This window comes from Ictidomys tridecemlineatus, chromosome 2 (assembly GCF_052094955.1).
Source record: "Ictidomys tridecemlineatus isolate mIctTri1 chromosome 2, mIctTri1.hap1, whole genome shotgun sequence".
Taxonomy (NCBI): domain Eukaryota; kingdom Metazoa; phylum Chordata; class Mammalia; order Rodentia; family Sciuridae; genus Ictidomys; species Ictidomys tridecemlineatus.
In genome coordinates, this window is record NC_135478.1 from 48,482,103 (window position 1) to 48,498,370 (window position 16,268).

The window sequence follows — 16,268 nt, forward strand, 5'->3', positions numbered from 1 at the left end:
CCTGGTACACATTTACCCTGTGGCTTCTGCATTACTCAGACATATATTTTTTTTAAAAAAGAGTCCTCCTCCCTCTCCCCTGACCAGAGCTCTTCAGACAGCCAACACAAGGGTATGAATCCTGGGGACCAGGTGGTGCAAGGGAGGGTCTGGCTCATGGGGCCCACAGCAGCAGGACAAGTGATCCTAGAGGGAGAGATGGAAGGGGGCACTGACCAGCTGAATGGCCTCGGGGTCTGACAACCCTCACCTTGCTCTGGCACCGTCTCTTCCTCCTTCTCAGGCAGGGTCACATAGGAGAACGTGTCAGGCTTGGAGGAGACAATTTGGTCAAAGTTGATCTTGTTCATGCTGCGTTCATAGTCCAGGCTCACTTCTCGGGCGAGATTGCTGAGGTGCTCGAGGACCCTGTCCACAGTGAGGGAGTTCAGGGTTATCAGGGCCTCCACACATCCAGTCGACCCCGCGCTGTGGGCCAGCTGCAGTGCAGGCTCTGTTCTGGCATAGACCTGGGACATCAGCTTGAAGCTTCCTCTCTGGATACATGGGCATACTGCCACCTGTCCCTGAGCCAATAACCTCCTTGCCTCTTGTTCCCTGCTGCTTTTATAACCCCCCTCATATCAGTCCCTGAGTCTGTGCATTTGGCTTCCAGCTTCTCGATGTTGTCCCAGGGCCAGGTCCCCTGTTCCCACCTCCACCCGCTCCAATCCACTCCCTGAAAAACTCAAATCTGATCACACCTTTCTGCTTAAAACCCATCTATGCTTTTCTAAGCTCCTAAGGTACAGACCAATCTCTTTATGATGATCTAAGAGGACCTTCCATTTGCCCCTTCCTATCCTTCCTTGTAGACCAGGCTCCCCAATCTCATCCCGATCCCACCACAGGAAGCCCCTCTGAGTCTGTGGAGACTCCAGGCCCTTGCTCACCTCAGAGCCTTTGCATATACTGTTTCAGCTGGTGGTCATACTCTTGTCCACTCAGCCCCTACTTAAGCCTGACTAGCCTGGGATTTCTGTCCCCGGCCAATCTCATTTCCTGAGGAAGAGGGCAGGCCCTAGGTATGATCCCAAAGTGCTCCCCATCCCCCACCATCCCAATACTCCTCACACTATGTTCAGTGGCTGAGCCCCTCTGGGCCAGTGAGCACCAGGTGGGGAAGGTCAGTGCAGGGAGGCTAGGGTCCAGCTCATGGTCATTTCTGCTGTGCTGTGCAGAAGGCCTGGCATTTCCAGGATGTCCAGAACACAGACGTTGAACACACATACAAAGGATTAAAGCAATGAAGCCGGGTGTGGCAGCGCATGCCTATGATCCCAGTGGCTTGGGAGGCTGAGGTAGGAGGGTCTTGAGTTCAAAACCATCCTCAGCAACTTAGTAAGGGCCTGAGCAGCTTGGTGAGACCCTGTCTCAAAATAAAAAAAATTAAAAGGACTGGGGATGTGGCTCAGTAATCATCCAGTGCCTCTGGGTTCAATACCTGGTACTCAAAAATAAATAAATAAATAAATTTTTAAAAATGCTGTTGGGACAACTGGTCAATCATTTGGAAAAATAAAAACTTAGATCCACACTACATATAAGGATGAATCAAGAAAATCTATGCAATACCATACACGTACGAGAAGAAAACCTCACTATAAGGCAAGACTTTCCGACTTGACTCAAATTTCAGATGTAGTTAAAGATAAGATTAATAAAATTGCTTTACTATTTTATTATATGGAAAAAATCACCATAGAAAAGTCAAAATACAACTGAAATACCAGGAGATATTGATGACATATATCACAGATAAAGAGCGAATATCCCTAATATACAAACAACTCTTAAAACTGGAAAGAAAAATCCTAAACTGAGAAACAAAACAAAACAAAAAACAAAACTACAACAAAAAGAACAAGCAAAAGATAAATAGGTAAGTCACAAAAAGATTATCTTTAATACTATGAAAAGATGGAGAAGATATTCAGCCTCACTTATAATAAGACAAAATGAAAGCCACACTGAGATACCATTTCTTCCTTACCTTCCAGAGTGGTCAAAAATTAAATAGTATTAAATATACTCTGGGAAAGGCTGTAGAGAAGCAGGCATGCTCATACATTGCTGGTGGGAGTTCAAAATGGTACAAGGAAAATTTGGCAATACCTAATATGGCTGGGTGCAGTGGTGCACACTTGTAATCCCAACAGCTCTGGAGGCTGAGGCAGGAAGATCTTAAGTTCAAAGCAGCCTCAGCAACTTAGCAAGGCCCTAAGCAACTTAGCAAAATAAAAAATAAAATATGGCTCAGTGGCTAAGCATCCCTGGGTTCAATCCCTGGCACTAATCAATCAATGAACAAAACTGATGTATTTATCTAGCAATTCTACTTCTAAAAATGTACCCCAAAGCTATACATCCACCATTTTGAAATAAAAATGTACAAGTATTTTGGAATTACAAGATAATACAAGATAACCTAAGTGTCCATATTGTGGAGAATGGCTGAATATATTATGGTACATCCCCACAATGATTACTATGCAGTTGTAAAAAGGGACTCAGAAAATCTCAATGAACTTGTATGGATTGATTTCAGGTATACTGTAAGTGAAAAAAGCAAAATGTAAAAGCTTTCTAAAGTGTGTTACATGCATATATACCTAGGATACTTTATTTATGTAATAAGATAAACCAGAAATTAGTGATACTGTATACCTACAGGCATGATGGGAGAATGACAGATCTCTGAATAAGTCTTTTTTTTTTTTTTTTTGGTAATGGGAATTGAACCTGGGGGTACTTAACCACTGAGCCACATCCCCAGCCCTTTTTTATATTTTATTTTGAGACAGTGTCTTGCTGAGTTGCTCTGGGTCTCACTAAGTTGTTGAGGCTGGCTTTGAACTTGAGATCCTCCTGCCTCAGCCTCCTGAGCCACTGGTATTACAGGGATGCACCATCACTGAGTAAGTCTTTTTGAGTTATAAATATTGTGAGTCGTATACATTCACAGAAAGAAAATATTACAGAGTAGTGTATATATATAATGTACATATAAAATATGTATACATATTTAACACATATTATATATTTAATATGTTTATATATATGTGTATATGTAAATAAATGAACCAAGATGCAGTTCAAAAAATAAAGTGGGCATCTCATTGAAAGATGTAGGAAGAAAGAAATCAAGTAACTTCCAAATGTAGTATTTGGACTATAAGCCCCAGACTAAAGAGAAAAAGGATGCTAAATAAAGACACCAAAAAGTCTACTAAAAGGTATGGATTCGCGATTTGACACTACCTTCTGTGTATTCTAGGACTAAACAAATAGGTCAATGTACCTTGAGAAATGGGAGCCAGTTTTCTTCTAGAGGATGGAATTAACAAGTACATCAAAGCGAGAATGAGCCCTGTGGTGTTAGAGTCGGTTTGAAGGTATCAGCAGGATCTCGTAGGTATTTAACAGATAGATCAATACATACAGAAAAAGGTATGTGTGGAGGTTATATATAACATAATGCAGCAATATTTTATATCTCTATTATTTCCCAAATCTGTCTGCTCTAAGAACCTTGAAGCAATGATTTCCCAGAAGGAACAAATACATCTAATGTCCAAATCTTGGCCTCTAAATTCCCCACTAAAAGGAATCAGACAGAGCTCCTTGGAGAAAAATTTGATTTGAGGGCTGGATCTGGGAAAGAACAAGATAAGCCTGGAACTTCTCAATGTACCAGAAGGTAAAGACATGCACACATTATGATAGAAACATGTCAAAAACACAGAGGAAGTAACTTGAAGAAGCTCCCCCTGGCCAACTTTGAGCACTGAAATTTAAAAAAAAAATGATAGTAATGCTTCATACCCTTTTCACTAAAGTAAGAATCCGTGACTCTTCTTTTTTGGGGGGTGGGTGGGTACCAGGGATTGAACCCAAGAGGGCTTAACCACGGAGCCGCATCCCCAGCCCTTTTTAAATTTTTATTTTGAGGCAGAATCTCACTCAATTGCTTAGGGCCCCACTAAATTGCTATCCTCCTGCCTGAGCCACTGGGATTATAGGCGTTCACCACCATGCCTGGCTCGGTGAGTTCATCCTGATAATGAGGGATGTGGAGATGAACATCTGGGGGCCCAACAAGTCCACAGTACAGTGGGCAAGACAGCCCCACACAGATGAACCCCGAGGGAGCTCTACCTGCCAGGTAGTGCTACTTCCCCATGGAAAGACCCCAGGAGGTGGCAGCGCAGGGACTCACATGGAACCTTTGCGCATCCGGGGTGTGCTCATGGCCCACTGCTTGATTTTATTCAGGCTCTGCTCATTGATGAGCCGCTCGCCCTCGGTGGGCATGCAGTCCACATACAGGTTGTACAGCAGCAGCGCCTCTGTGTTCTTGCGCAGGGCATTGGCCTGGACCACACGCTGCGTGAACACGTGAGGGTCCTCAGCACAGAAGAGAAGCTGGATCCGTGGCACCCAGTATTGACAGATCAGAAGGGGTGGCCTGCCTGAGGGGTTAGGTAGGAGGGAGAAGGGGGCATATAGTCAGGCTCTCTGGGTCAGGCACAGGGTTCTAGACAGCTGTGTCACTGATGTGCCGTGGCCCTGAGTACAGTGTTTAGCTTCTCTGATCTCCTGTTGAACATGCAAAATGAGTATGATAACACTCCCTGCCCTGCCTACCCTACATGGTGTCATGGATGAACGTGAAAGTGCTTTGAAGACTACAAAGATCTTGCTCATAATCCCAATGGCTTGGGAGGCTGAGGCAGGAGGATCGTGAGTTCAAAGCCAGCCTCAGCAATGGGGAGGTGCTAAGCAACTCAGTGAGACCCTGTCTCTGAATGAAATACAAAATAGGTCTGGAGAAGGGGCTCAGTGGTTGAGTGCCCCTGAGTTCAATCCCTGGTACCCATCCTCCCGAAAAAAAGAGCTATGCTCAGACAAGGAGTTGTACAAGGGTGGCCATTTGGGGCTGAACACCACACCTAGGGCCAATATCACTCATTTGATGGCCTCAGGCTTTCAACATCGTGCTACATGAAGCATTGCCAACTGCTCAGAGTTGACATACCAAATAATGGCCATTTGCCTTCCTGGGGTCTCTGAGACATAGGCCTGCTGGTTCTTACTGATCAGGGTCCAGACAGCCATCGATCAAATCGAGCAAGGCAGAATTCAGATCTGAGCTGGTGGTGCCCTTGGAAGGATTGGCCTCAGTCACAGCATGGGCTTGGCCTGAGCTGGGGGTCAGCCTGGGGCAGAGGCTGAGCTCATACCTCTGGAAGTGACCCCTCCATTCACTATGGGCTTCCCCATCTCGTCCCGCACGAGGCCTCTCTGATCCGTCTTGTGCACCAGGTACAGCTTCGTCTCCTCGTCATAGTCCAGAACTCCAACCTCACACCATTTGTAGACCAGTTCCAGACTCTTGGGGTCCTCTGAAACAGGAAGGGACACCCCACCAGTGATTCCTGCCATTCGGGCAAGGTAAGACCTCTTGAGTGTGGCAACAGGTGCTGGGAATGGATCTCAGAGGTCACTAGACTGGCCTCTCTCCCACCAGAACATCCTGTTTAGCTCCCACAGAGTTCGGATCCCTCTTCCTTCCATCTGAGTTGGCCTCTTTGGAACCCCTGGGCCACAGGAGGATCCGAAAGGATGAGGCCTCTCTGCATGACCCCCACCGGGGCAGAGACAGACACAGGACGAAGGCCCTGGCCACGAGGCAGGAAAGCCTCAAGCACACAAGAAACTTGTTGAGGGACGGTTGTGGATGGGCATCGTAAATGAGCTGGACCTCTTCAAAGTGACCAAGGCCAGTGTGAAGCCCTCCCCGGAGGCTGCCCTCGCTATTGAGCCACAGGATGAGACCACTGCCCTGCAATGGGCTCTTAAGTAGTCCCTGGGGCCAGTTTAGTCAGGAGGGGCCTCCTACCTACTCCTCAGACTAAGCTCCTTTGCCCTCTTCTCCAGCTCACCTCCTGCCACTGCCCACCCCCAGCTTTGCTCTAGCCACCCTTGATGTCTGCCTGTGCCTGTGATTTTACAGCTTGTTCTTTCTTCGGGGTCTTTGCATTGGTTGTGTCATCTGCCTGGTGGCCTCATTACTGGTTTGTTCCCATTGGCTTCTCCTTGGAGAGGCATCTCTGCCTAAAATAACACCTCTGCCCCAGGCACTGTCTAAACTGTTGCCCTTTTTGTGTCTCTGACAATGCCTAGATTCACTACTTATGTCTCATCTCCTGGTTGGTGGTCAGCCTCCTCACTCTAGTGTCAGTTCCCTAAGGGCAGAAGTGGACCTGGATCTAGAATGGAAACTGGTGCAAAGTAGGTGCTCAATAAACTGTGAAAGAAGGAAGATGCACACACACTTGCTACTTAGTAGAGGATGCTTTATCATACAGTGGCATAAAACAAACTGATGCATTCTACAGACTACTGTTGAGGAAGGAGGGGCTGGAATTCCAAGGAAAGTGGTTCTCACCTGTTGATGCCAGAGGGGTGTGGGAGGCCGCTGTTGTATACCACCTTGGCTTTGCTTTGGTTTTGCTTTTCCCCTCCCTTCCTAGTAAATTTTCTTTTTGAAAATGCTGACCTTGTTTTGGCTCAACTTAAAGGAAAAGTGTCACAAGCAGCTCCCAGAGGAAAATGAGAAGGCTCTGACAGAAAACTGTTCCCTGCTAGCCCCTCCTTGCCCCTTGAGAAGAGGGGAGGCTGGCACTCCATGCCCTTGAGGTTAATGCAGCCTTGGTTTTATCACCGGGAATTGGAGATCTGGGAACCACTGAGTTCAAATATTTTTGTAATTAAGTTCAAAGTGAAGGGAATATTCCGGGCCTTTTATCTGGTTCAGAGAAATTGATTCCAGCATTGAAGTGTTTTTGAATGAAACAAATTTGCAGCCTGCTCAGTGGACTCGCCGCAGGCCTCCTGGAGGCTGTGCAGTCTTAAAAAAACAATTAACGCTCTTAGTCCGGCCCCCGACTTAAAGCCTGCCTGCCTGAGGCCACTTCCCACTCCATGGAATCATTTCCCTACAAGAGGCAGGGTGCAGAGCCACCTTCTGTCCTGCATGGAGAAATGGTCACTTCCAACCTCCAAATTTAGGACGCCAGACTTGCTAGGAAGCCTGCACAGAGACCCAGCCTTGCAGGCCTAGATGGTGGCCATGGCAACTCATCCTGTTCCTGACAGCAGGCAACTAGGAAGAGCCTCCACGGCCACCAGGACAGACTGAGGCCAAAGGAGGAGCCAGAGGCACTCTGTGGGCAGACACAGGTGAGGCCGAGGCACCGCAAATCTGTGTAGCATCCAATGAATAGGTGTGATAGTGGTTATAAATGGGTGACTGGTAAAAGTGTATATATGAGTGTCATAGTGTGTGTGTATGAGGGTGTGGAATATGTCCAAGTGTGATCGTAAATGTGGTGGTGAAAGAGTGCAACAGCTCAGAGTTTCAGCTCCCTGCTTTCCTGTGACACTCTGGCTACTGTGAGAAGGCTTTTACAGAGGTAAAAGTTGAGAGGCCATTGTTACGAGCGGAATGATGGTGATTTTTGGATGGTGGGATGGAAGGGTCCAGCCGGGGACCTTATGCATTTACCTTTAACATTTCCAATGAGCATGTATATTTTTATTACCATCATATCAAAATGTCTTTATTTGTTTAGCACTAGACATATCCAAACTGTCCTGTTCCCAGTCCTCCTGACCATGTCCACCCTGATCCCTGCATTTCTTGCCTTGGTGTGGCCAGCTCCTTGGCCTGTATCTCAGCCTCAGATGACCCCTTAGCACCCATGGCTGCCAGGGGAGCCCAGGAGTTCTTGACAGGACTGCTGCTGGGACAAGATGGTACCCCACCCCAGGCTGGCCCTGCTTACCATGTCCCAGGAAATCGTTAGTGGGCAGGAGGGCTTTTCCAGGAACTGGTTTCCTGGTGTTCGACCCTGGCTCCAAGCCCATATTGATCCACTCTTGGGGAGTGCGACAGTCAAATTCCTCATTGTCGAACACCTGGGAGAAAGCAGGCAAAGGTCCGGAGGAAGTGGCTCCCCTAGAGGCCGGGGCGAACTGAGCATGGACAGGGCTGCCTCAGTAAGTAGCCTGCTCCCTAGATGAAGGAGCTGCAGGTGACCAGGAGGGCAGAGCCCTTACTCTACTTCTCCCAGGGGCACACAGGGTCTGGAGGAGAGGGAAACCCTGGATCCTTGTCCAGAAAAGGCACCTAAGGCTCAGGCAGAGGGCTTGGGGATTCAGGGCAAGATGTAGACGCTCTCCCCTGCTGCCCTGGAACATCCAGCTCAGGCCCAAGAGAACAGAGAGCTCTTGGGTTTCTTGAGCACCCCACGGGAAGGCGGTCATCCATCACTGGAAGGATCATGTACATCTAGATCCAGAGTCTCCAGAGACACTCAGGACACAGAGAGGAAGCGGAAAGAGCCAAAGCCAGGGCCAGGCTGTGCAACCTCTTTCTCCTCCTCTGACTCTGTTTTCCCATTTATATCTCAAGGGGCAGCACTGACACCCTCCTCCATCCCTGGTCTCCACAGTCCAACCTGGCTGCATCTAGGTACCCATGGGGGTGGGGGGACACACAGGCTGCCCAGGCTCCCGGGGAAGAAGCAGAGAATCTGCCTCCCAGGGATCACGGGTGCCCTTCCTACTCCAACCTAGGATGACTAAGGCACCTGGGGTGGGTTATGATTATTCAGATGCTATGATTGACATGTAAGTATTTGTGGTTGAAGTGGGGCTCTCCTTTGGGGTCTGACTCCTGAATTTCAGCCGGGGTCCCACACTCCCATCCCATCTCCATTGGCAATCCACAGAGGCCTGGCTTACCTTCAGTGGGAGATAGATGGGGAAGAGTGGGTCATGGCCCTGTTCAATGGTTTGGGGGTTTTGGGGGTCTGGGTGCCTTGGCATGAGCTCGTTGGAGTCGATGCCCTCATTAGCCAGCAATTGCTCGATGTCCAGGCTCAGGTACTGCCGCTTTCTCCTGGAAGAGAAGGTAGGGTTCTCAGGACGGCTGGGTTCGTGTAGGGGCTCCGCTAGTGAGTCCCAGGGCTCTTGTTAGGTAGTAGCTAGCAATGAGCAGTGAAATACATGGTAAGGTCACAAAGTGTTCCTTAAATTACTTTAGGGTCCTTCTTTAAACCATCTTACGAAATCAATAGTGGCAGTTCATCTGTAGAAAACAAAATAAAGTAAGGGGCTATTTGTAAAACACGTCAAGAGAAAAGGATGAATGGGACTAACTCTTGACAGGGTCCACTGAGGTTGATGTGAAGTTGGGAATTATGGCTGTAAGTGTCTCCAGTTGTCTGGGAAGGAGGATTCCTTTAGTAGCGCAGGCACACAAATGATAACTTCTGACCAGCTACTGACCCCAGTGCCCGCATTAACATGGGGTTGACTTATAGATGAAGCCCCCCTAAATAGGATGGCCACCATGACAGTTCTGGAGAGGACCAACTAAAGTCAAAAACTCCATCACCTGAAGAGAAGGAGGAGTTGAACACCTGATTGGTGAAGGTTGTTGAAGGAGGACCTCAGTTTTCAAGCCAACCATAAAACTAATAAATTTGGGGATAGCATTGTCTCCTTTTGTTGTTCTCTGCTCGGAGATCTCTCTCTCTCTCTCTCTCTCTCTCTCCCTCTCTCTCTCTCTCTCTCTCTCGTGCTCTCTGCTTGAGCCTCACTTTGCTTTTACTTTATTTTCACCTTACTTTCACTTACAATAAAGTTCTCTTGCATGACATCTGGTGTCTGACTTTAAATTTTCTTTCACTGGAACACTAGAACCAAGGTTTGGAGTTTTAGCTCCTTGCTTTCCTGTGACATTCTGGCTACTGTGAGAAGGCCCAGGGTTTGTGATGATAGTGGTGTGGACCCCTTTGAGTCCCTGGGTTCCAATTACACCTGTATCCTGCCATGGCAGTCCCACTTCATTGACCTAAATGCCACCCTCTCTGATTCCACAGCAAGGAAAATCCATTTGTTCTTATGAAAGAACCAAAGAACTAGAAAGTTTAAATATTTTTTCATAGAATCTGCCATGGAGATGGTCACCTAGTGGTCTTTAGATCCTCAACTTTTCATTAGGCAGATACCACCTCCCGGAGGACAGGTCCTCTCTACAGTCCACCCAGTCGTACCTCTCAATCTCAATCTTTCGGGGGCACTGGCCGGGCAGCACCTGGAAGGGCACCTGCACCTTGGGCTCATAGGCTTGCGGCGGGAAGTCAGTCTGGGTGAGCAGCTTGGTCGTGGACCCGATGCTCTGCTGCTCTATGCACTCCTCAAAGTCATCAGGAACCTTGAAAGTTTCGACTGCAGGCAGAGGCAGAGGCAGGCACTGTGGGAATCAGGCTGGGGCCCCATGACTCCAGTTCATCCAGTAAGACAAATCGCCAGGCAGGAACCATGTGGGCACACTCTGATGTGTGGGAAGCTTGGAGCTTGCCCAGTTGGGGTCATAAGGAAGATAGATGACAAACCAGATGCCCAATGGGTGCAGACCAGAAGGAAACAGGGCCTCCGGAATGTCTGTTTTAGTCCTACCATCCATGTTCAGGGCCAGCATGCTGGGCTGTTCCCTTATGAAACACCCAGGACCCCAGCACCGGAGCCATTGCTCAAGCCAGGTGCTGAATTCAAGTACTGGTGAGGGTGACCACTGGACAGGAAGGTAAAGTGGGCAGATGAGAGTTTGAATGCCATTCACTGCCTGGGGCCCTTTCCAGACTGGAGGCACCCTGAGTAGGGGTGGATGGTCCCTGTGGGACCCTCAAGCCACCAAATGGCTGCCCCTACTTGGACAATGGCAGACTGAGCCTTCTATTCTAGGTATGGGGGGAAGGGAGTTGGTGGAGTGAGATCATAGATAGGATCACCCATCATCCCAGGTTGCCCAGACTGAGGGTTTCTTGGGACATAGGGTGCTCAGTGGAGAGGAAAGTCCCAGGGGAATGGAGACCACTATAGTTGGGGCCAGGGGGTGTAGGTGCCCCCCTATGTATTCTCCTGGCAGAGGAAGGTTCCAAGGAGTCCCAAGGGTCCTGGGAAGCCCTAGTGACCCCCCTCTTGAGACTCACGACTTCTTTGGGGTCAAGAGATGGTCACGTTACACAGACATCTTGGGGTAACTTCTGGAGCCTCACAGAAGCTTCCAGATTCTGGGCCTGGGATGTTGTCTGAGGTTTGGCAGAGGCCTCCTGCCTTCAGCTGAAGTCCATTCTCTTAGCAGAGCTGCCAGCACCAAACAGCTCAGACCCAAGGGCAATTTTCAGCTGCTTGTGGTGGTGCACGCCTATAATCCCAGTGGTTCAGAGGCTGAGACAGGCAGATCACAAGTTCAAAGCGAGCCTCAGCAACTTAGCAAGGCCCTAGGAAACTTAGTGAGACCCTGCCTCTACATAAAATATAAATAAGAGCTGGGGATGTGGCTCAGTGGTTAAGCACCCCTGGGTTCAATCCCTGGTACCAGGGAAAAAAGGGGGGGGCAGTTTCAAACTCCTAATCTCCTGCTCTAGTGCCTATGGATTCACAACACCATTCTGCTCCTGGAACCCACTTTGGGAAGGAACCAAGAAGGAGCCAGGGTGAAGAGGTGGCCTCTAGCCTCTGCTTCATCCCCGAGCCCCTGACAGGCTGCTCAAGCCTTCTCTTTAGTTCTCAGGCAGCAAGGGGGACTTCTGTCACTGGCTTCCAAGAGCCAACTGGCTCCACACTGTTGGAGCTGCTTTTCCTCATGTGGGAGGGACTGCTGAGCTGCTGACCCCTGCCACAGATGGTGGGAGCACCATTCCAATGCCCTGAAGGCCTGAGATCTGTGGTTTGTAGCCATTTTCCAGGTCACGGTTGCTTGTGGGACTGTCGAGAACATCAAAGCAGATCCTCAGATAAGTACACAAATGTCCGTATTGATGCCATTTTCTGGGCACCAGTTTAGGAGTTCACAGACCCCATGGCTCATGGGCTCTGATGGCACTAATGTAGGCAGTGCCAATAAGTCTTTGACCTTCAATCCTGCATACTTTGAAGAAACTTTCTCACCAAAAAACCCTTTTGATGATAAAACCTATATAATAAATGTGCTAGGCTAGCAGTGGGTCATTATTCTGCATCTTTAATGTCCTACCTGGGCTCAGCTTTCTCTCTGTGTGTGTCTGTTTTTCTTTTCTAATCCCCCTTCACCCCTTGCTGGTTTCTGAATTAACAGCCCTGCTGGTTGCAGCACTACACACTGCAGACCTGTCCTAGTCCTTACTCCCAGTTGTGTTCCGAGACTTGTCCTGGAGACTGAGAGGATGTTCCTCCTTCCTTTCTCCAGCAAAGATCTCCTGGGTATCTAACTGGGCCATGTGCTCTTCCAGATGCTGGAGCTCCAGCAGAGCACAACTAAGACATATTCCTGGCTTCCTCTGAGCTCATGTTCCAGCTGAGGTAGATGCCCTATTGACCCTAGCCAGGCAGACAGAATTACAGCCCTGCCCTTAGCAGCTCCAGGCCCTTACGGCAGTTCTGGGGAGGATAAGGATGAAGCACTCTCTGTAAGTCTGGCCCTCGCAAAACACTTAATCTTTTACTGGTCTCATTTTACCTTCTGAGGCCAGAAACCCTGCCTTTAAATGCACACCAGGACCCACCCACCCCGTTCCCCTGGGCACTGACCTTTTGGGGTGAACTCGCTGAGGTCGGCTTGACGTAGGAAGTTCTGGTTCATGCAGGGCCCACGGCACACGTTCTGAAACCAAACCCCAGAGGCCTGAGTGTTCTTACACATCCCAGGGACATGGGAAGGATTCCAAGGCCAGGGCTTTCCCTGAGGACCACCAGGGAGCACTCCAGGAGCACAGAGGTAAGGCAGAACTGATGAGTTCATAAACTTTGTTCAAAAGTGGGGGGGTGCTGGGGTTGTGGCTCAGTAGTAGAGCGCTTGCCTAGTACGTGTGAGGCACTGGGTTTGATCCTTAGCACTACGTAAAAATAAATAAGTAAAATAAAGGTGTTGTGTCCATATACAACTTAAAAAAAAAAAAGTCACAGTGGGTGACAAGCTAGGACATCCGGGGCCGACTCTGTTCTAGTCCAACACAGCTTCTCTCATTACTGAGAACTCCCAGCATGCATCAAGGGGCTGAGCCATGAGACAGGTACTGTAAGGCCAGCCAGTGTCTCTGTGTGCATCTCCTCTCCCAAGGATCACTCTGGCACCACGGGTGGACTGGGTATCAGTGAGTTCTTGCCCTCTCTCTCTTGGCCTTTCCTCTGTCTCAAACTTTCCTAAGGCTTCCTGGGATACACAGGGCTCTGTGTTTCTGTCCTAGTCATCCCCTTCCCATCTTCCCCTGGCTGTAGCCTCATCCCTGACCTCTTCCCTTCTACTTCATATGGGCCATGCCCTCTCTCAGGGACCCCAGAACTTTGTACCTGCTGTTTCCTGTACCTGGAACACCCCAAGTACCTAAAAAATGCATGCCCATTGTTGTGGTTGATGTGAGGTGTCCCCCAAAAGTTCACATGTGAGACAATGCAAGAAGGTTCAGAGAAGAAATGATTGTGTTACAAGAGCCTTAACCCAATCCGTGAGTTAATCCCCTGATGGGATTAACTGAGTGGTGGCTGAAGGCATGTATGCTGCAGCTGGAGGAGGTGGACATTGGTAATATGGCTTTGTGGTCTATATTTATCTGGAGAGTGGAGTCTCTCTCTTTGCTTCCTGATCATCATGTGAGCTGCTTTCCTCTGTCATACTCTTCCGCCATGGTGGAGTTGGCTATTTATGGACGTGAACCCTTAAATAAAATTTTCCTCCTCTACAATTGTTCTAAAACACCCATCTCTTAGATGTCAGCAGCATGCCATCTCATCCACGGATGCTTTTCTAACCAGGGTTAGGGGGAAGGCAACTGCCCCACCAATGCTGTAGCTCCTTCCAGGGCCTGGACACAGCGGGAGCTCAGTAATGAGTTGTGAATGAATAGACAGATGAATGGATGGATGAATGGACAGCTAGATGGATGGCCAAAAAAGATGGCTGGCTGACTGGCTGGGGATGGGTGGATGGATTTGGGGGTTGACAGGTGGCTAAACGAACAGATGAATTGATGAAGAGAAGAAGAATGAGGGAATGGAGGCTACAGGGAAAGCTCAGAGGATAGCTGCTATATTTACCCCAAGTTGATCCAAGCTTCCAGGGCTGAGGATTTCAGAGTAGAACCCACGCTGCTTCATCACTGGGTACTTCTTGTCAGTTCCGGTCAGTGGTAACTTCCCGGGCAGCCCCACGTCTGAGGGCAGGGGTGGGACCAGGGGCACCACTACAGGTGGGGGCTCTGGCTCAGGGCCTGGAGGAGGAATCCTCACATCATAACTTGGTCCCTGAAGAGCCCTCTCCATGTTACACTCTAGGCCTCCAAGAGGTCCCCCCAGGTTGCACTCTTGGTTCGTAGGAATACTGCTGGGTCCCGGTTCCTGAGGGGCCCTTCCTGGATTGGGTGCTTCTCTGTTCCGATGCTCCATGGTGCTTCTCAGGGAGATGCCCAGTCAGAGCTCCTAGGAGAAGATACAGTGTCACTCAGTCCTTGGCAGCCTCTGTCTCAGCCCCCAGAGGCACCATGATACACCATGCCTCCTCTCACAAAGCCCCAGCCCTTGATTCACGGACAACAGAAGAGGGAGGAGAAAAAGAATGGTCTCCTCCTAATTTGGACAGAAACACAATGCCAGGAGAGTCTCACCAGGAGACCCTGAGCCCATCCTGGATACTGCAAGTGAGAAATGAGCACCCCCCAGAATTAAGGGCTGAGCTAGGGGAAGATCTGCAGGTGCCTGTGCCTCTGTATCTGCCCATGTCTCCTTCATTTTTGAGAAAGCTTCACTTCTCAACAGGGGGAGATGGGCGGGGTGGGAAGTGCCAAGACTCGCTTACTCAGTGAATTTTCCCAAATGACCTTCAGCCATAAGTAGCCCCAGGCCTCCCATCCAACAATCCTGTGGAACCAGCCTGCCTCTCCCCAGATGGGCACAAGGTCTCACTAGCATTTGAAAGACCCAGGCCAAACTCTGCAGTCCATCCCATCCAGGCTCACCCTACCTCCCAGCATCCCCCAGGAGCCAAAGGACTAAATGGCATCCCCAGCAGGATCCTGATGCTGACCATTGGCCCACAGATCCCTGTATCAGCAACAAAACAGCATTCACTCACCCAAGCTCTGGGGGTCAGCCCAGCTCAGGGAATATATACCCTTCTGTCTTCGTGGAGGGAGAAACAGATATCTCCAACTTGCACGCACATCCACCACCTCGTGGACAAGAGTTTGTGGGGCTTTATTAGCAAGCCCTTGCCAAGCCGCTGTTGCTTTTGGCTATCTCAGTCTACATCACCAGGGGAAACCCTTGGGCAGAAGAACATTACAAGAAATGGGGTAAGGGTATAGGGAAGAGATTTTCACCTAAGGCTGGTGTAGAAACAAACAAACACAAAAAGGAAGTCTTCAATTATTTCAATAAAAATGTCAATTAACAAAAGAAAACAAAAACATCTTAACAAAAGGAAATAGGGGCCTAAACCAGCAAGCCCTCCTTCCTGGACCCATCACATTTTCCTACCCCTCTGTATACTGGGATAGGACAGTGAGGAGCTTGCAGAACAGATTATTCTTTTTCCTTTTTCTTTCTTTCTTTTCTTTTCCTTTTCTTTTTTTTCTTTTCTTTCTTTTTTTTTTGTGTGTGTATGTGGTACTAGGGATTGAACTCAAGGATGTTCTACCACTAAGCTATATCCCCAGCCCCCCTTTTTCATATTTATTTACTAGTTATAGACGGACACAATACCTTTATTTTATTTTTATGTGGTGCTGAGGATTGAACCCAGTGCCCCATGCATGCTAGGCAAGCGCTCTTCCTCTGAGCCACAACCCCAGGCCCATCCCCATCCCCATCCCTTTTTATTTTTTATTTTGGGACTTGCTAAGTTGATGAGGCTGGCCTTAAACAAACTTGCAATCCTCCTGCCTCAGCCTTCTGAGTAGCTAAGATTACAGGTGTGCTCCACCATTCCTGGCAAAGCCACTTTTTTGGCTGGGTGCTTTGTGCTCTGCCATTCTCTGACTTAGCTACCCAGAGGGATGTGCTGTGGCAGAGGTTCTTACCTACACTGGCCTGAGGAATGGAGGGTGGCTAGGCCTGTGTGGAACAAAGCTAGCCAGTAGCACCAAAGCAGCCTGCATCAGCTGAGCCCATTTCCAAGAAGA

At 48.9% G+C, this 16,268-nt stretch overlaps 1 protein-coding gene across 1 annotated transcript in view; it reads right to left on the reverse strand.

The window, feature by feature from the left end:
- The window catches only part of Dnah1 (dynein axonemal heavy chain 1), a 69,190-nt gene extending 53,784 nt beyond the window's left edge, over positions 1-15,406 (reverse strand). Inside the window, exons 1-9 of the mRNA XM_005317415.5 lie at positions 15,221-15,406; positions 14,188-14,568; positions 12,685-12,757; positions 10,167-10,341; positions 8,851-9,007; positions 7,890-8,022; positions 5,283-5,444; positions 4,259-4,511; positions 251-408 (exon numbers count right to left, since the gene is read on the reverse strand). Coding sequence (XP_005317472.2) covers positions 251-408; positions 4,259-4,511; positions 5,283-5,444; positions 7,890-8,022; positions 8,851-9,007; positions 10,167-10,341; positions 12,685-12,757; positions 14,188-14,535 — 1,459 coding nt within the window. The 5' untranslated portion in view covers positions 14,536-14,568; positions 15,221-15,406. The remainder of the gene's footprint in view (positions 1-250; positions 409-4,258; positions 4,512-5,282; positions 5,445-7,889; positions 8,023-8,850; positions 9,008-10,166; positions 10,342-12,684; positions 12,758-14,187; positions 14,569-15,220) is intronic.
- Positions 15,407-16,268: the final 862 nt, after the last annotated feature.